At 43.7% G+C, this 21,263-nt stretch overlaps 1 protein-coding gene across 4 annotated transcripts in view; it reads left to right on the top strand.

Annotated features, from left to right (window-relative positions):
* Positions 1-21,263, top strand: part of NTRK2 (neurotrophic receptor tyrosine kinase 2) — a 372,551-nt gene that overhangs the window by 292,294 nt on the left and 58,994 nt on the right. For all 4 annotated transcript variants that reach the window (XM_057547996.1, XM_007176941.2, XM_007176940.3 and 1 more), the window contains one exon: positions 6,515-6,749. In XM_057547996.1, coding sequence (XP_057403979.1) covers positions 6,515-6,749 — 235 coding nt within the window. The remainder of the gene's footprint in view (positions 1-6,514; positions 6,750-21,263) is intronic.

Raw genomic sequence — 21,263 nt, 5'->3', positions numbered from 1 at the left:
GGGTGAGGACAGGGGGCTTCCTGGGAAGGACTAAGGGGCCCTTGGACCTTTCTCTGGAACAGCCTGTCCTGGTGACAACATCAATGCCTACTACAGAGAAAGAACCTGAGGCCACTGCATTGCTCCTTTTCCTGGATCAACAAACTCTATATAATGTGATACTAATGATTCCACTCCATTTCACCTGTGTTTATTGAGCGTTGGTTCATTAAATGGTACGTGGCATGTGCATTTGAGACGGGCCTTAGGCTCTGTAGGAGTTTGCCAGGTGGATAAGGGAAGAATGTTATTCGGGCGAAGGAAACAGCAAGAGTTCAGGCACCCAGGTGTCACAGGGAAAGGTCTGGTCTGGTGAGAGTGGAGAGTCTGGAGATGCCAGACAACACAAGAAACTAGGGCAAGGGGAGGTAGAAAAGGGGGTAGGAGGAGTCACGGCTGGAAAGGTGAGCATTTGGACTTTACTCTGAGGACGGAAAGAAGAACCAGGAAGTCAGTCGGTCAGAGGATCGAGTGAAAAGAACAGAATCGAAAGAGCAAAACATCTAGGAGAAAGGAGGTAAAACGACATTGGACAGGACCATTGAAGACTGAGGACTGGGGTCTTATTGAGTCCCGGAGGTCAGAAAAAAATGGTCAGCTTCGACATGAGGGGTTTTGTGACCAGCAGGGGAAACTGGCAGGCAGCAAAGCGAGGAAAGGGAAAATGTTGAGGATAAAAGGGAGTCGTTGGGTTGTTAAATAGCGTTGTAACTTGGATTTCTAGCATCGGCCTAATTGGGTTTCGGTTCAGCCGTGGGTTCTCAGGAAGTCCCTTCCTTGGGGTGATGGGTGCGGGGTCCTGCGAGGGGCCGCGGGATAGAGCAAGTGAGAGACGGTTTAGAGTGTGCATAACCGGGGGTGGGGTGCGCGGGTGGGCGGCGCTGCTTTGAAACAGTGAGGACAACGTGCGAAGTAAAAGGGATCGCAGTGCAGCATCTCTTGAGGAGATAGTAATGATCCGGGCAGCATGTTCAGCTGGAGTTGAATCTCAGCTCTGGCATTTATTAGCTGAATGACCTTGGGCAAGTCTCTTAGCTGTTCTGATGATAATATTGAGCCAGCAGGGTAAGCATGAGGGCTGAATTAGAATAAATAGAAAGCTTGTAGCATAGGAGCAAGTAGGAAGTTTTCAACAAGCAGAAGCTTGAATTCTGGTAGTAATGATTTCTACTCATACACCAGCTGAGAGAAATCGAAAGGAGAGCTGAATTTGATGAGAGAGACAGAGGAAGCTGGTGGTCACCCTACTGGAGCCCATAGTGAGTGTTCTCATCCCGTATCTACCAGGGGAGAGAAGAAATGTGCTGATCCAGACCCTCCTTGGTGAAGGAAAACAAGCGATGCTTTCATTTGCATTAAGCAGAGGCACGATGGAAGCCGCACATTTATGATCTCGAACAATGGAAAGAGTAAGAGGTCCCAGTAGTGAGGGCTGGGAGACCCGGGTTCTCCCTCCTATTCAGCATCAGCTGCTTGGGTCCCTTGGGTGGGTCCCAAGCCACACCACCTCGGCCACCTCAACTCTCAGGTGGGTCTGAGTTAGATCCTCTTAAAGTCACATCTGGCTCTAGCATACTGTTTTCTTTAAAATATAACTAATCTTTGAAAGATTAGTATAATTTAGGAGAAATAAGAAAGATGTTCCTCACTGGCCTCAGTTTCCTCACCTGTAAAAGGGGTGTGATAACACCCATTTCAAGGCCTAGTGTCAGGACTATTGTGATGGCAGGTAATCAATAGATGTTGTCCCCACAACCCTTCTTCTCTGACACATCTTCCTCTTTATTTTGGCTGAGGCGTCCATAATCCCGGGGAAGTGACGCCTTTTGCGTTACAGCAGCACCTAGACTGCTCTGTCCTCCTCTAGTTTCTACGGGCACTGAAGAGAGCTTTCCACAGAAATCGGCACCAGTAGCTTCATGCAGCCCCTGGAAGTTTCAGGAACTGTACAGTTTAAGGAATAAGTCAATTGCTGAGAGAACAGTGGAAGGGTGAGAGAGTACTGCTGTGTTTAGAAATGTCATCCCATGGTTTGTACAGTCTGGATCATTTTGACCATCCCTAGCCTCGTGAATACATGTGCACAGGTGATAGGAGAGAAGATGATGGGAGCTTTTGCCCATTATCTTGACAGATCTAATGTGAAAGGAAGAAAAGAAGCTGAATTTGGTTGAGGTCTGCTGCTTATAGAGCTAATTTCCTTTGTTCCCGTGTTTTAGGACATGTCCCCAACTTAAAATGGTACTTTCCGAAAACCGTAGCATAATAAATTCAAATGTACTCACCTGGATGCAATTAAATGCCTCTGTGAGCTCAGACTCCGTGTGTGTGTGTGTGTGTGTGTGTGTGTGTGTGTGTGTGTGTGTGTGTGTTGATCCTTTCACTTTCAGTTTCATCCCTTGCTCTCCTTCCTGCCTTCCAGAAGGAGCAGGCACCTAGTTCTCCCTTGGCAGCTTGCACAGGGCATGGAGCTCTTGAAAATCTCCTCTGCTCCATTTCAGAATCTGCTGGACTCTGGGAACAAGAGGTTTTCCATGCCAAGAATCAAGTTCTCAGGTCCAAGGATGTGCTGTGAACTACAGTCTGTCCTCTCTTTCTGGAAGGGAACCCAGCCCTTACACTGCCATGAATGTGTCCCCAAGTGTCATTGGAACTGCCCTATAAAGACAGATGTCTACAATTATCCTCCCACCCTTTTTATTCATCCAAAAGCCACACATTGAGGACCAACATGGCCAGGCCCTATGCTTGGTAGGCTGGGAGATGAGGAGTCAAGCATGGTCCTTGCTTTCAAGGAGATGACAATTTTCCCCTTAGAATTCTCCTGAATTCCCTTACATTGAGGGAAAGATAGAGATAGCTTTTTTTTTTCAAGCAATAACAGCTATTTATTGGTAATTCCCTGGTGGTCCAGTAGTTAGGACTCAGCGCTTTCACTGCCAGGGGCCAGGGTTTGATCCCTGGTCGGGGAACTAAGGTCCCGCAAGCTGCGTGGCGAGGCCAAGAAAAAAAAAAAAGCTATTTATTTATTGAGCCTTTCTAAGCATTGCAAATGTTTTAAATGTATCAACATAGTAAGCTATTATTACCATCATTTCCATATTACAGTTGAAGAAAGTGAGTCAAGCAGCTAGTGAGTGACAGAATTGAGATTCAAACCCATAGCCAGGGCTGCAAAACCCGTAGTCTTAACCATGTCAGTACTTCCTCTTGAAGTGGCCATTAAAAAACCAGAAGGAAAGCAGTGTCCTGTAGAATTCTGGAGCCAGAGGAGTGTGGCTAAGTGCTGCCATCACCCGCACTGGGGGAGGCAACAGGCAGACAAGGCAGGGTGGGCAACCTCCCTCGTCAGAATCCCCCTGAAGCTACTACCTGCTCCCCGAGCCAGGGCACCGGTGGTGCTTTCCCCTCTTATGGCGTGTTCTCCTGGAAGAGGTGAAATATGTTTTTATTTCCAAGAGCTGCAGGGTAACCTGTGGAGTGAACCAAAGGGCTGTTGTCAACGTTGTTTATACTCCTCTTAAGAACTTGTTTAGAAGACTCGCCTGCCCTGTTTTTACAGCAGGACTTTCTGCTCAAGCAAAGCATTCAAAGGCTTCTTCTATTAAAAGGAGCTTTGTTCAAATACCCAGAACCAAGCAGGAGAAACGGCTGGTTAAAAAGGTCATGAAGAACCTAGTGGTAAGATGGGAATAAAGTCACAGACCTACTAGAGAATGGACTTGAGGATACGAAGAGGGGGAAGGGTAAGCTGTGACAAAGTGAGAGAGTGGCATGGACATATATACACTACCAAACGTAAAATAGATAGCTAGTGGGAAGCAGCTGCATAACACAGGGAGATCAGCTCGGTGCTTTGTGACCACCTAGAGGGGTGGGATAGGGAGGGTGGGAAGGAGATGCAAGAGGGAGGAGATATGGGAACATATGTATACGTATAGCTGATTCACTTTGTTATAAAGCAGAAACTAACACACCATTGTAAAGAAATTATACTCCAATAAAGATGTTAAAAAAAAAAAAAATGCAGGAGCTTGCCCCAACCCACAGGGAAGGAGGTGGAGTGCAGAGGGCCCTGGAGGGCACCAGCTTTCCGGTGCTGCAGAGTGGAAAGCTGGCAGATGGGGGCTTTGCACAGAGGTGGCCTTTTGTGCTTGGCCTCTAACTTTTCCTCTTTCCTGGAGTCTTTGCAACAGACAGATTCTTACAGGAGTCTGGATTTCTGGAGCTGAAATAAGGCTGTGAAAAATTAACAACTTATTTCACTCTTTGAACTAAATCTATGAAGATTTCATCCTGGCCTATATTCTCTGCTTGTTTCAGGATTTCCCATAATTTATGTGCATCCCTAGGTCCTTTTCCTGGTGTCTCCTACGACGAGTGAAAACACTGTCACCTTCCCCTGTCCCTTCAGTGATAGGAAGGGACTTGAGTGACCTTTAGTGAGGTGGGCGGGGCCGACCCTGAGAGCCCCATCACAGGCCAACCACAAAAAGAAATGCACAGATGATGACTTGTGTTTTTGTATCACCATCCATTTCTTTTTTTAAAGAAAACTTTGTTTGCAAAACCTTTCTCTCCAGCTTTCCAGTGAAAGTCTACAAAGCACCATGCAAGAAGAGTCTCAAGTATCCCCTGTTAGTGTAATATTATTAGGAAGGTGTAGTCAGTATCCCCACTTTACAGAATGAGGAAACAGGCCCAGAGACGTTCTGTAGCTTACCTGAGCTCACAGCTAGCATGTTAGAAGGAGATCACATTCAGTTCTGATAACCCAGAGCCTTGGCCGCTGCACTGCAAGACTTCCTACTCCAGAGGGAGATTCTGAGCTGGAGAGAGCCTGAAACTTTGCCCGTATTCTCCTCCGTGTGACCATTGGCAGTCGGGGCTGTAGTTTGAACGGAGGTGAAATAAATGTTTCAGGACTTGCCTTGTACAAAAACAAGAATGGTTAAATCCAGATATTCAGAGATAAAAGGAACCTAAATCATTACCCAACATAATACCCCTATGGATTTTTGCCTAATGGGGAAATTCCAGACTGGACAAGTTGAAAGTCTTCCCCAGATCATGGGGCTGGACACCGCGAGGACTGGGAAACTCCCCACCTCCTTGTCCAGTGCTTGTTCTCTGAAAATGCAAGAGTGAGTGATCTGGTGACAGCGTGTTTTGGGAACCACTGTGGCTGGAGCCATGATGGGAGGGGCTATGGGGCTGGTGGGTCGGAGGAGGGGCAAAATGAGCTGGATGGTCTTGGGTAATTCTGGCTCTCTTAATTTCAAATACTCATATAGCTCTGGACCCCCATAGGTGGGGTCACCCACTTTAAATTCTAAAATTTAGAATCCTCTATGTTTGTTTTAAGTGCTTCCAACTGTCCTGAAAGAGATCTTCTCCCTTGTTTCCCTTTGGGAGACAGAAGCCCTTTGACTCCCGCCCTGGCAGGTCCAGCAGCAAAGGACACCTTTACTCCTTGCCCTGCAGCACCCCTCAGGCTGTCAGGGGCAGTGACTCCAGTCGGCTCAGCAGGGTTCCGGGGTGGGGAATGCGGAAAGGGGGGTGGGAGCGGTTCATGATGGCATCCTAAGACTGGGACCCTCCCCTCCCTGAAGCACATGCCAGTGTTAAGATGCCTTAAGTTGTCACATAGCTGGGAAAAGGCTGGGTGTGTAAAACAGAAGATAAAGAAGGTATAAGACACCATACTTCACCACTCCCCCCTGCCCCCCGCCATAGTGTGGGGAATAAGACTTGCCCCAGTAAAAGAATAAATGTGTTGTGATTCAAAAGGCTCTTCTATGTGGTGCCCAGGACATGTGTTGAGCTGGAGGTCAGGGGTAGGGGTGGGCCAAAGGAGATGGTATTTTTCACTGGGGATGAATGTCTGGGATGAGGACGCCCTGGGATTCTGCTGAGTTGGGCTTGGGGATAACATGGGCAGCTTGAAGCCATGTTGGGCCACAGAGCAGGTGGAGTAGGGGAGAGCAGAGCTGCACTCTGGAGGGAGTGAGGGCCCTCTGCTGCAGCATGTGGCTGGGAGGACAGAGTTGGGGCTCCTGCTGGGGTGCAGTGACCCCTCACTCCAGGAGAGCCAAACTCTTCCCCCAGTGTTTTATTTTGATTTGGGTTTTTTTGTTTGCTTGTTTTTTGCTTCGTCCACCCACTGCTTTTCAGGGTCTTGGGATCTAGCCAGTGCCTGACCCCAGCATAATTCCAGAACCCTAAAATGTGAACCTGTCTGTGTGTCGAGGGGGGCACTTATTCAGGCCCACGTGGCCCTGGAAATGCTAAACTTTCTGGGAAATAAAGCCTAGGTGCTCTGGAGGCTTTAGAGATAAAACTGTGGGTGGAGCATCCTTCCCTCCTCTTTTGCTAAGTCAGGCAGCATCTTTCCGCACCAGCAGCTGATGTGGGGCAAAGGGACCCTCAAGGCAAAGAGCTGAGGCTCCAGCAAGGCCTTCTGTGTTCTCCCCAGGGCGCACGGACCTGACGCCGTGCTGATGGCCGAGGGCAACCCGCCGACGGAGCTGACGCAGTCGCAGATGCTGCACATCGCCCAGCAGATTGCTGCGGGCATGGTCTACCTGGCGTCCCAGCACTTCGTGCACCGAGACCTGGCCACCCGGAACTGCCTGGTGGGCGAGAACCTCTTGGTGAAGATCGGGGACTTCGGCATGTCCCGGGACGTGTACAGCACTGACTACTACAGGGTGAGTGGCTGTACCGAAGAAGAGACCCCAGGGCCATCCTTCCCTGGGGGCCCCTTGTTGTATTAGTTTGCTAGGGCTGCCACAACAAAATACCACAGACTAAGTGGCTTACACATCAGAAATTGATTTTCTCACACTTCTAGAGGCTAGAAGTCCAAGATCAAGGTGACGGCAGGGGTGGTTTCTTCTAAGGCTTCTCTCCTCGGCTTACAGACAGTGCCTTCTCGCTATGTACACACTCACATGGTCTTTTCTCTGTGCACGGGCATCCCTGGGGTCTCTCTGTGTGTCTAAATTTCCTCTTCTTATAAGGATGCCAGTCAGACTGGATTAAAGCCCACCCTAACGGCCTCATTTTAGCTTAATCACCTCCTTAAAGGCCCTATCTCCAAATGCAGCTGTGTTCTAGGATTCTAGGGGCTAAGGCTTCTACATATAAATTTGGGGGAAACACAGCTCAGCCCACAACACCGTCCTGCTCTTTCCATGGCTCTCCAGAGCTGTGTGTGAGATCTCCAAGAGGAAAGTCCTCAACATGAGAGTTCTGCCAGGGGAACCCTTGGAAAAATTCCAGGAAGCCATGAGGTTAAAGGATTTTGAGGTTTGGATTTGATTCTGTGAAACTATGCCAGGAGCCTTTGTTTGAGGCTTGATCTAAGGTGAACTGGTTCACATAAATGAAACTACGCTAAGACCCTGGAAGTTCCCACTCAGAACCATCTTGGCTGAAAGTGGATTGGCTAGTGGCCATCTTGGTAAGAGGTTCTGTCCTACCAAGTCTGCCTGGGGTTCCACCATTTGAAACACTAACAGCTAGAGTTATAGACAATAATTCAAATCCACTGATTACCTGGAGTTGGCGTCCTTGGCATGTTAGATTTGTTAACTGACATCTCAGAACTTGGGTATGAAAGAAAAGGGTTATTTCTGGAAACCGGGAAGTCATGATATTGAAAGTGAAGATTTGGGTTGTGTTCTACCACCTCAAACCCCCAATTTTGTTTTCTTGTTGTTTTGCTTGATTTTTAAGGGAAGAGGGATGTAGGAAGAAAAAGAAATAAATGTTCTAGAAATATATTACCAAAGAGGATAAAACTTAGAACTCGACTAACTTTCATACTAGGTTAGGGCTGGTGAAGAAAATGCCTGTTCTCGCCTTTGCTCTGCCCTTTATGATTTATGTTTGAGGAGGAGCCTTCTCAGTTTGTCTCCTGTACTCCCTCACCTCCAGTGCCTCCACCCTTTAACCGAGCTGACTTTCCTACAATTAGTCTAAGACAATGAATCCATTGCCTTGCTGCGTATTCTTCTATAGATTGATTTGTGGGGTTTCTTCCTTTGTCACCTTGATGAGCATTGTCCATGTTTTATATACCAAGAAAGGATGGAGACCCAATTGTAAAGGATTTTCTTGTGTGTATTTGCAGGAAACATGGACAGTCTTAACTTCAGGTGTTCAAAACAGAGCTGCAAAGCACCCGTCCTGAGTCTAGCAATGACTGACTAGTTTATTACAGATAGCTAAAACATGGCGGGAGGTTACCTGCCAATGGATGCATCTTCTCTGTTAGCTCTGCTCCCTTGGCAGGAAGCGGGGAATGGGGCGTTTCCCGGTCTCAGGAGACAAAGGAACACATGAGTTCTTCCTTAAGAAATCTTTGCTGATCTTGATGAGCATCCAAGGAAGAAATATGTGGCCCAAGCAATAGCTCTCCCTTTCGCAGTAAGTTAATAAAGGTTTCAGAATGCCTGGCACAAAATAATTGCTTGATAAATATTTTCAACCTTATCGTCATCCAAATCGAAAAAATTATGCTTCATTCTCAAAACCGGGACTGAACTAGGTAGAACTCAGTGTCCTTTTCTATAATCTCTAGAAAAATAATTCAGAGGAAAAAGACTGAAAAGCTCAATGATATGAAGATAAATTACCCAATTAGAAAATAGGCAAAGGATTTAAGATTCTTTTGGTGTCCCCAAAGAAAATGTACAAATGGCCAATAAGTACATAAAATGATGCTCAACATCATTAGTCATTAGGGAAATGTAAATCAAAACCACAGTGAGGTACCACTTCACATCCACTTGGCAAAACAGACAATAAGAAGTGTTAACGAGGATGTGGAGAAATTGGAACCCTCATAAAGTGCTGGTGGGAATGTAAAATGGTGCAGCTGTTTTGGAAATAGTTTGGCAATTCTTCAAGATGTTCAACATAGAGTCACCATATAACCCAGCAATTCTACCCCTAGGTACATACCCAAGAGAATTGAAATCATATGTTCACACACACACACACACACACACACACACATACACACACATGCACACAAACTTGTACACAAACGAAATAGCAGCATTATTCATTATAGCTCAAAAGTGGAAACAATTTCAGTGTCCATCAACTGGTGAACAGATAAAATGTGGTCATCCATATGATGGGCTATTATTCATTAATTAAAAGGAATGAAGTACTTATTCATGCTACAACATGGATGAACCTTGAAAACACTATGGTGAGTGCAGAAAGCCAAGCACAAAAGGTCATATACTACATGCTTCCATTTATATGGAATGTCCAGAATAGTCAAATCCATACAGACAGAAAATAGATTAGTGGTTGCCAGGAGCTGAGGGGCAATGGGGAACGAGGAGTGACTGGTCCTGGATATGGAGTTTCTTTTTGGGGTGATGAAAATGTTCTTAAATTGTATAGTGGGATGATTGTTTAGTATATGTGTAAATATACTTAAAACCATTGAATGTATACTTTAAAAGGGTAAATATTGTGGTATATGAATTGTATCTCGATAAAAAAGCCCCCAAAATACTAACAAAACAGTAACCATCATTATAGACACGAGAAGTTAGCCTTGGTCATTTATGCATTATAGAAACACTGTCATTTGTCATCTATCATATATTCTGATTTGGTGAAAAGAAAATCCTCCACTTAAATGACATTTTCCTGAAGTATTTCCTTCTGAATTGATTGGAGGAAATAATGATTCCCAGTTCCTTTATTTATTAAATGTTCTGCATGGAACTATCCCAGTCATTAAGAAATGTTCTTCAGATGCCACATTGACTTAATCCCCCCACCATGGTCATTACTCAGTGGCAGCTGCAGGGTTTGTATGTTTGCTTGGTTGTTTGTTGTTCCCATTGAGGAGGAGGAGAAAAAACCGGCCTTTCGTTGGCCTCTATGATAGGTGGGCCTGGGTGGGAGCCGGTAGGAAAGTGGATGATGGGTGTAAGAACCTGACACTTCGATGGTAGCTTAGGAAAACTAAGAAATTATGCATTCTATTTTGCCTTCTCTAAAATTTCAAAATGGTGGTACAATTTTTGGTTCCATGAAAGCATTTATTGTCATAGAACTCATTTGTAGAATATTATTGCTTATTTAAATATCAAAAGTCTGTCAGTAGAGTCCATTCTCTTGAGTTTGTGAAATCGACAAGTAGAAGCTGGTGCTCTGTTTCTGCAGGTGAGTTGAGTACATCATGCAGTGGCTATTTCCCACGACACTCTTGCTTTCACATGAGTTACCCACCTGTTGGATCATCCATAAGCTTAGCATTGAGCCTGTCCCCATCACAGTGTCTCTTCATCTTCTCTGCCACGGCAGCTGGGGAATGTGTTCTCCTTACAGCTCTGGTTTCTCACTTGTGGGCACATTTTCTTCATTGTTTTGTTCCTAGCTTCTCCAAAAGCCTGCACACTCCGACATGGGGAGCTGCTGTGGCCAATGTGGGCTGTCATCACCAGTGTTAAGTATCCTTCTTGCCACAGTAACGGAGGAGGATTTTTGAGTTCACCAAGGCTATCTTATATGGAAGGATGGCGACTGGGCCTAGAGTCAACTGGATAATTAAGGAGTAACATGTCCCTTATCTTTAAGCAAGAACCAGTCCCACTGGCAGCCTGAGCCTTCAGCTCGTGGTGGCTTGTGAGCAGCCTTGCAGGGTGGCCCCAGCTCTGTGCGATCCATGGCAGGAGGGGCGGGCGGCAGCTGTTTCTCCATCATGGGGGAGCTGGCAGCACCAGGAAACGGCTGCCTCAAGGCTTCCACCCTGTTGCAGCTGAGCTAATTATATCTTCCCAAAGAAGGAAGAAATCGGAACGCTACATTTGCATTGAAACCAGCCTGATATGGCAGGTCCAAAATTACTCTAGCATTTATGTTCTCTGAATTATTTTAATTAGCAGCTCTGCAGTACCAGTCTTTCATTTCATTTTTATTCCTTCCCTCCACTGGCAAAGCCTGGCATTTAGGAAGCATCTGAAACAGATTTCTGTCAGAGACCTAGGATCTCACTCTACTTGGTCATTACTATGCCACAGTGTATCCACTGAATTTTTTTTAATGTGCACTTTGGTATTTTCCACAATTTGGCTTCAACATGCATTTAAAATGAATGTGACCGTTGGTGAGTAGAGAGCCCCAAACATCTGAAATCCTCGCTTTTAAGTCTTATACCCCTTTGGGCTTTAGTTTTATGGTGGCAGGGGGTAAGAAATCCTATCCTTTAATCCATCTTTCACTTAAGAAGAAAAGAGAAGGACGCAGAATCAGCAAATTGATTAATGGTGGAGATTAAAAGAAGCAAATGAATATAGCTTGGCTAAGCAAGGCCATGGTCAGAATCCTAAAGTGTTAAAATGATATAAACAACAAGTCTAGAAATCATCTTCAAGTGCTCAATACAGTTTATGAACAGCAGAGAGAAAAGACGATGGTTTTTCTTAAAATAAGCTGATATAACGAGTAGGAAAAGAACTGTTTTGAACTTCAGTACGTTGTCCCTTAATCTGCCCACCCTGGAGGAAGAGGGGTAATAAACTGGAAAATAAAGTCCTGAACCATAGAGGAGAGAAGAAGGCTTAGGTGATTTAAGAACTGGACAAGCACATAGGAAATAATCAAGGATTAACTTTCATACCTTGGTCTTTGAAAAAATGTGTTTATTTTAAAAGAAATATTTGTATGTAATGTGAACATTTCTAGATAGGTAGGTAGACAGACGGATGGATGGATGGATAGATAGATAGGTAGATAGATAGATAGAAAGATAGATAGATAGATAGATAGATAGATAGATAGATAGATAGAGCTCAGCTCATTCCACGGATGTTTTTAATGTGTTGTATAAAATGCCCAGGTCATTCCCGCTATGAGGAGCAGCATGGCATCTACCAATTCCAGTTCCACCTCCTCCCTGAATTTCTCCACGCAGAGTAATGGCTCACAAATCTGTGATCCCTCAATACTTCATATAAATAAGCATTACAGCATAGAGCACGTTGCATCATGGAAACCTGTTCATGTGCATGTCTTCTCACTGATATGAGAGCAGGGAGAGGACAAGTCTAATATATCTTTTTATCTGTGCAAACTGTAAGAGTGCAGGGCACATACTATGTGTGCTGAACAGGACACACATAAGGAAAAGCCTTGATGAGCATATCTTTTTAGCCCTGTTGATGAATACAGAAGATACTCAGATTTGCAGATAGCCTGTCTCTGAGTATAGGAGTGCTGTCTTCAGGAAGTAAAGCCAGAGATATAGGGACATCCTTATCTCAGACAATTTATTTTCAGTAGAAAGCTCAGAGCTTAAACTTATTTACATTAATACTATAGTAGAAAAACTTCCTCTGATATACTTTACCTAGAACCCATAAAGCCAGGCATGGCATTCATTTTAAGAGGCAACACAATCCCTTCCTGAAAGAAGAATGCCTCTATGTCATTAACTCTCTTTTGCAGATACCATTTCCTTATTTTCCTCCTTAATAGATACTCACACAATGACTTTTAACTTTCACATGAACGATTATAGACCTTTCTGCTTGGGTTCTTTTGGTTAAAGTGGCCCCAGAAATGTAAGAGTTTGTTTAATCTTGGAAATCATCTTCAATTTATGCCTTGTACAACAGTTAGAGAGAGCACAGTTCAGAGGAACCTGTCTGTTGGAGAGAAATCAGAACACTGAGTTCAGACTAATTCTATGTAAAAGTTGATTGGCATAAATTGTTTCAAGATTCTAAATTGGCTTAATTTGTATTCAAGCCTCCCTATGAACCTTTCACATATGCTTTGGAGTTGCAACAGGGTGGGTGAGTATTCATTCATTCATTCATTCATTCAATACACATTAATGAAGCAGCTGCTATGTGTTAGATACTGTACTAAATAATAAAGGAGGAGTTTTTAGACATGGGATAATGTGATGAATGCTGTAATAGAAATATGTACCAGGAACCCTAAAGAGAAAGCCACCAGCCTACGCTGGGAAACCAGAGTAGGGTTCACAGAGACATGACATTTGAGCTGGTATTTAAGACATGAACCCAAAATTGTTCTAGAGGCAAGAAGGCTATGGGCCAGGAGGGGAGGGGTGGAATTCTTGGCATAGGAGGTAGCATAGGACAAGAGATGGCAATGTAAACATTGGGATGTGTGGCCAGGGAATGGGACTCCTTTGCATGCCTCTGAGGCTAAAAAAGTAGGCTATTTAGGCTACTATCAGATTTCATGGGGACCTGTTTGCCATGCCAAAGACTTTGGACTTGGTCCTTTCGTCAGTGGGAAGCCACTGAGTTTTTATGCCAGTAAGTGACATGTCAGATTGCATTCTGGCAGCTTATGAAAATAGATCCGCCCAACAGATCCCCACATCTCCACTGCTGTACATATTTGATTGGCCTAGAGCAGCATCTCTCAAACTGGAACCATGAGCTGTCAGAGGCTGTTCACCAGTAAAAGAGATCCATGGTCACTAAGGTAAGAATAATTTCCTTTCTACAGAATGCCTCAGAGCCTTTAATCTATTACTGGGACTTGTGGCCTTTTAAGAAGGGCTACGGAAAGTGGCCAAAGCCTGCACACACAAAAGAGCTGGCCTGGAGATCCTTTGTCCAGGGGCCTGGTTCCATCCATTTCCCAACTAGTAAAGTCTGTTAGCGGGAGATGGCATAAATCCTCTTGTTTTTTCAGTCTTCTGAGTCTCTTCTTCTTGAAATCAAAAGCTCATCCACTTTGTACATGGAAGTACTACATACAGAAATTAAGTGTGCTTTCAGGTATGCTGGGAAGGAAGGTAGGCCATAGCACATTGACTTGGATGGGCCAGAAGGATTCTGATTCCTCAGAATACTGAGAGGTATCCTCAGCAGGGACTTTCTCCCATTTTTACCCATTTTTGAAGCAGTCAGGCCTCAGCTGTCTCATGTCTGTGACATTCCATATCTTTGCATCACTGAGACCGGAGCTCCTTAAAAAAGGAAGCTGGCAACAAAGAGTTAGCTGGAGTATAGAGGAAAGAGCATCAGACTGGGGTCCTAAAGGCAAAGGTTTGAATCTCCAATTTCTCTCTTCTAACTTTATGATTCTATCCGTTAGGAATGAATTTAGCATTTAGCTAAATGGCCTAAGCAATGGCCTAAGCAGATAGGGAGTTGCTTTTATTTGCATGACAAGAAGTTCACAGGTGGGCAGTTTCCGATTGGTTCAGAAGCTTTTCAATGTCAGAGCGATTTTTTGGCACTTGACATTTTCTTGGTCTTTTCCTCATGGCTGATAGATGGGTGCAGCAACTCCAAACATGTCAAAAATGCAATTGGAGGAGGAAGGGGGCAAGATGGCTGCAGAGAAAAGATTGTTTCTACCTGCATGCCTTCCTTTCATCAGGAAGTAAATCTTTCCCAGAACATCTCCTCTGCAAAGACTCCTTCTTATACCTCACTGGCCACACATGGGCCAAGACTAAGGACTGAATACGCTTGCAGAGATCAGTGGCTTTCTGAAGACCTAGACAGACTATGGTTCTACTATAGGTAAAAAGGAACTGAAAGTGAATGGGTGAATGGGTTTGGGAAGAGCAAAGGAAACCATGCCATACTCACCTGATATGCCATCATGATCTCTGTTTCTTTACCCTCAATGAGCTCCTGCCTTTAAAGCTTGTTGAGGACAATAAACTGAAGTGGCACATAATCAGTGCTAAAAAAAACAAAAGTGCTGGCATTTTTCAGTAGGAGATTTTTACTCCTCTGTATGTAATGCTTCTTTTTTCTCAAGCTGCTTTTAAGATTTTCTCTTGGGTTCATTGGCATTCTTGGATTTGTGGGCTTATAGTTTTCATCAATTTGAAATTTTCTGACCATTATTTGTTCATATATTTCTTCTGTTCTCCTTACTTAACTGCTAGGGACTCCAATTTCACTTTTATTAAACTACTTAAAATTGTCTCATTGCCCACTGAGCTCTTTTCATATTTTTGGATCCTCTTTTCTTTGTGTTTCATTTTGGATAGTTTCTATTACTCTGTCTTCAACTTCCATAACTTTTTTTCTTCTGCAGTGTCTAATTTTCCATTATTCCCATCCAATATATTTTTCATTTCACCTATTCAAGTTTTCATTCCTACAAGTTCAATATGGGCCTTTTCTTATACTTTCCAGTCTTCTAGTTAACTTTTTAAACATGTGGAATGCATTTATAATAAATGTTTTCAGTATATTTGTCTATAGTTCCATCATGTGTGTCAGTCCTGGATCAATTTCCATTGATTGATTTTTCTCCTCATCATGGATCATATTTTCCTGCTGCTTTGTATGCCTGGTAACTTTAGGTTGGATGCCTGACATTGTGAATTTTACCTTGTTGGTTGCTAGATATTTTGCCTTCCTAAATATATCTTTGAGCTTTGTTCTGGAATGTGGTTATATTGCCTTGAAGCTGTTTGATCCCTTTATGTGTTGCTGTTAAGATTCATTAGGCAGTATCAGACCAGTGCCTACTTTAGAGCTAATAATTCGCAACTACTGAGGCAAGATCTACTAGGTACTCTACCTAATTCCCCATGAATCATGAGGTTTTCACTCTGCTTCATCGGAAACTGGCAGAATTCCTGGTCCTGTGTGAGCACTGGGCATTGATCCTTTTGGACAGTCTTTCCCAGCCACTGATTTTGTCCTCACATGTGTGCAGTGATCAATACTCAGCTGAATACGTGAGGGGCACACTCTATAAATCTTCAGAGTTTTCTCTGTGTGCAGCTCTCTCTTCTTTGGTATTCTGTCTTTTCCATTCTAGTCACCTTGATCTTTCCAGGCTCTCTGCTCCATCTCCTTAATCCAGGGAGCATGCTGGGCTCCACTTGGAGCCCTCTGTCTCTTTCAATGAATTAAGCTTGGTAACCATAGAACTCACTATGTTTGTTTCTCATCTCTCAAGAATCATTATCCCTCATTGCATGTTAACTAGTGTCTTGAAAATAGTTGTTTCATATACATATATTTAAGCCAGTTTTTGGTTGTTTCAGATAAGAAGGTATATTTTTTCCCTGTTACTCCACCTTGCCTAAAGGTAGAAGACAGTCGCCATTTCTCATGATTAATATGTCATTAAAAAAAAATCTATCAGTGAACCACTTACAAACTGCAGTAAAGAAAACAAGTTCTCCCACATCTTTAGAACATCTACTTCCTGTGAAGGATTTTTTTCTTTTTAATTAAATAACTTACATTTACATAATACTTCTTCTACAATCAAAGTTTTCCTGCCTACACAAGATTATTACTTTAGTAAGAGAGTAGATTGTCTCCATCTTCAGTGAGTATTGAGCAAAAGGAAATTATCTAAGCTTCCCTGTTACCACTGAGAGATTCCCCAGGCTCAAAATGTGAACTGGTTCAAGAAGGCTTTGGAAAAAGATGTGTGGGCAGAATATTAATAATGCTCCACACTTTTTACATTTTCCCACAGTCATTGTCCTGTGGTCAGAGACAGAACACCTTGGATGGATAAATGACTAAATTAGTCCAAGATGGTACTGCATATATAATTTTTAGCCATACTTCTTCAATATGTAGATTCTGAATGAGACATGTTCTGTTCCCTAAAGAAAACCACAAATCTCTTGGGGAGAAGAAACATAGTGAATCACTCTGATGCTAGGCAGTATGATACAAGTTGTGAAGAGTAGAGATAAATTGATTTTTATTGGCATGTGGGATGAAACCTGGAAAATTCTCTGGAAGAAATAAGATTTGACCTGGGTCTTAAAGGAAGAATAGCAGATGAAGGTGTTATTGAACTTAAAGACTATTGCAGATGACTGAAGTTATAATCAAGACTAGGTGACCTGATTACAAGTGCTTCTTGGGCAAAATGTGCATCTTCTAACCTTGACCTCCACAATGCCTCACACAGTGCTGAGCACTTTCTAGGTTCTTAGTGATAATGATAATTGCCTAAAAGGAAGGTCTGAGAAAGATTATATACCATTCCCCCTGGAAGTCTTTGAAAGTAAAGATGTTATCCACCATAGTGGGTCTTCAGGATGGAAATAGCTCCAAGTGCAAGTATGATTTGACTCCATCTCTCAACTCTCCATAAAACTTTCTTAGAATTCTGTCCTCAAGCAGTTAGTTCACATTCCTGTTTGGTCTATTTGTCCAGATTTGAAAAAAATTATAAAACTACAAAAGATTGTTACGACAACCTCACCTAATGCTGTGTACATACAAAGACATTAAAAACTTCAGGATTGGACATCCCTGGTGGCACAGTGGTTAAGAATCTGCCTGCCAATGCAGGGGACATGGGTTAGATCCCTGGCCCAGGAAGATCCCATATGCCGTGGAGCAACTAAGCCCGCAAGCCACAGTTACTGAGCCCACGTGCCGCAACTACTGAAGCCCGTGTGCCTAGAGCCCGTGCTCTGCAACAAGAGAAGCCACCCCAATGAGAAGCCCACGCACTACAAAAAAGAGTAGCCCCCGCTCACCACAACTAGAGAAAGCCTGTGCGCAGCAACAAAGACTCAATGCAGCCAAAAAAATAAATAAAATTTAAAACAAACAAACAAACAAAAAAACTTCAGGATTGATCCCTCTGCAGAGTTGCAGCAGCTTCTTTTGGTGGTCATTCCATTTGTGGTCATGAGAACTTAGTATAAAACCTGAAAAATTCTACTGACCAGATAAAAACGAATTCCAAGTTGGACTCCACTAAGAGAATTTTCAAACATAAAGTTGCTTTATGATATCCAACTGTGAGACAACTTCTCAAATTCTCTGCATGCTAATGGAAGCATAACAGGGTTACCTTACCTGGTACTATCATGCTCCCCACTATATAGGCTCCCAAGCTTGACCATACGTCTGAATAGCTCAAAGTGCTTTCTTCAAAATATTGATTACTAGGCCTCACCTTAGATGTACTGATCCAGCATCACTGAAGATGAGAATTGGGAATTTATATTTTTAACAAGCTTCTTAGGTGAGTCTGATGGACAGCCAGGAACAAGAATTGCATGGGTCCTGCTCAGCAGCATTTATAGAAAATAGCTAACATGGTCTCATCTAGGCTAAGATTCATATAGTAACTTTATAAAAGATCTAATTATCAAGCTTCAAAAATAGAATAGGTGCTGTTAAAAATTCTTTCAAACTTGACCCATTGTTTTCCTGATGGAGATAGTGCTATAGTAATTAATGGATTTTTAGGACTTCCAGTGGGAAAAACTCTTTGGATTTTAATCACTATCATACAGTCATATCCTACTCTCCTTATCTTCAGAGCCTAGATTCATTGAACCATGGCATTTCTGAATTGGTAAATGAAATATTATTTGATACTCTCCCCTCTCATCCTAGGAGGTAAACTTGACTCATTGTCTGGGTAAGTATTGTCAAAGACAACAGGTGGATAGAGAGAGAGACAGAATAAGCAGCAGGTTCAAACTGCCGTGACAGGTGCCTGGACAAGCCAACATCAGATCAGCGATGCCTCCCTCCAAGAAGGAACCCGGGCTCCCCGGCTGGTCCCGCAGACTAGGCAGACCCCTGCTGGCCTTCTCCGTCACTGCATCGCTGTATAGCCATGTGGGCGATGGTTCGGGCCCTGTGCAGGAAAAGCAAGAAAAGGCTTGTGAGGAGTCAAACAGCTTGTCAAGGTATCCTTGTGGGTGTCTGTATTGAAGTGTCACAGTATGAAGGCTTTTTATTAGCAGCTATTTTAGAATTCTCACACTGAAATGGAACAGTTTCTTCCCTACATGGCATTTCCAGGCTGGCTTCCTCCTTCACAGCCCTATGACAGCATCAGCCATCTCCTAAGGGGGTGGAGATCATGACGCTGGGCTCCTTTGACGGCAGAGCCCGGCGATGTGGCCCACGCCCTCAGCCCTGGAGATAATTTGGTTCATTCACATGTTGCTGATGACGGGGATACAGCAGTGGAGGGTGAGGAGTATTTGAGGCTCATGCCTCAGAATTCGTTTGAACACAGAAACCTTTTGCAAGGGTATAGAGGGATTGATGCCCCAATTTTCAGGGCACAGAGGGAAAGTTTATTCCAAGGTGAAGCTGCACAGGGAGTTAAATCCAATATCAGCATTTGTGTGTGTGTGTGCAGCTACCACAGGTGTTTGAATGCTTCTAAGCTCTTTTAAGGCAAGTAGTGAATTTCTTCTGGAAAACTCATCAGGCTTCATTGTAGGAAACAATTGTGACCTTAAAAGACTCCTGTTAATGTGTTAGAGGGTTGATGTTGGGTCTTGTAAGGAAGACTAACATTTACTGGCCTTCTTTAATATCTCAGCTTGACATGTAACCTTCTCAACCATCTTTGACATACAGATGAAGAGAGTAATATTCAGAGAGGTGAAGTCAGTTTCCTGAGATGCCATAGCTCATCGAGGTGGCAGAGCTGACATTTGAACCCCTGTTCTGGAAGGAAAAAACCATGTTCTTCCCACTCTGAACCCCCCTGGCGCCTTCAGCACAACCACAGCTGCCCCAGTCTTCTCTCTGGGAGGTAGGGACAGGTTGCCTGGTGAATTCTCAGAGTTCTGCCCTTAGTGGTCAACACAGGTCCATCCAGGACACTGGCTCACTGTGTAGGACCGAGTCCTAAAGCTTTATTGGCTGCAGGAGGAAAAGGGATACTTTAAATTTCAGAACCACAATGTCGTGGTCCAAGCGCTGTTTGGCAGAAGAATTTCCAAACATAAAGTATTTTAGAAAAGAATGCGTTTCTTGAGAACGAAGAGCAGAGTTAGTGAGGGGCGCTGTGAATCCAGCGGGCCAACTTCCTGATAGACCAGGGAGAGCCGACCCTCTTTGTGGGCTAGTAGCCAACTTTTATAGCCTCAAGACAAAGAAAATTCCTGCTGGCAGGATGGCATTAGGTGATCGGTCAGGATGCTACAAGGTTACTACATGGTGATTATTGTACCTAATATGGAGTCGGGGGGCTGTCCGGTTTAGATTAGGAGAGCCCCTGACAACAGTTGCTATGGGGGCTCGGTTAATTCTGGAGTTTTTGTCCTGTGTCCTTGACATAGGGCTCCACACACAACCTTAAAGGACTTCAGATATAGCCAGTCTGACTTCTCAAGGAGGGAATCTGGATTCTTTCCAGATGCCAAATCTGGTTACTACGCCAAGGAACATGGAACCAGCAGACCTGGCTCCATTCTCACCTGCAGTATGTATGCAGCGTGCAGCTTTGAGCAACTCACTTCACTTCCCTGACCTTACTTTCCATCTTAGTGAAATGGTGAAGAAGTCTGTTCTGCCTGCTACTTAGTGCTGTCATGAAGCCACCATGGAAGGTGTAGAGAATATGTATGTAAGTTCTTCTTCTTGCTGTTATCAGTGAACAGGGACAATGTGGAATCCTGTGGCGTATGTTGGGCTCTGCCTCCCTTGTTTGGAGGAGTGCTCTCTTAGATAAACATCGCTGAAACTGGGATGGGTTCCTAGGAATGTGGGCATAGTCTCACATCTTTATGGAATAGTCTTAGGGTGTTGCCTTTGGGGCATATACACTGGCCATCACTCTTTCTTTCAATTCTTGTCTCCTGGATTTATGACATACATCCCACATGTGTTTTACAGCCACTCTTTTTTTTTTTTTTTTTTTTTTTACAGCCACTCTTTATACACTGTTGGGCAACCCTCCCAGGCTAGAGTGATGTGTATGAGGTCTTTGAGAATGTCAAAGGACTTCCCTGATCCTTTCTGCCTGTTGATTTTTACTCTGTATTTCTTCTACTATATCCTTAAAGACAACTTTAGCTGCTACCACAGGAAGCACGTTTTAATATTCTGTGTGATATGCTTCCTTTGTCTCTTTGTGGTTGGTCCAGAACTATCACTTGCTTACCTTTGGCAGCCATGATGAGTCATAACTATTTGCTTGAGCATGAAACACATGTCATAAAGGGAAATCATCATGGCCTAAACCACACACACTGCAGCACAAACTTGACCTAGATAACGTAGGACAGCCTCTGCCCTTTAGCAATCTGATGAAGCCTAGGGACTCCTTCCCCAAATAAGGCTTTAAATGCATAAAATAAAGTACATGGGGCTAAAAAGGAACGCAGTTACATTGCAGAACATTTACGTGTTTAGAATGTGATATAATAATGCAAGTGTTTTTGTTAAAACATTCAATAATGAGATCTGGTGGCAGGTCTAATAACCACTGTA

Source organism: Balaenoptera acutorostrata, chromosome 6 (genome assembly GCF_949987535.1).
Source record: "Balaenoptera acutorostrata chromosome 6, mBalAcu1.1, whole genome shotgun sequence".
Lineage (NCBI taxonomy): Eukaryota > Metazoa > Chordata > Mammalia > Artiodactyla > Balaenopteridae > Balaenoptera > Balaenoptera acutorostrata.
This window is presented reverse-complemented; position numbering and strand designations above follow the sequence as displayed.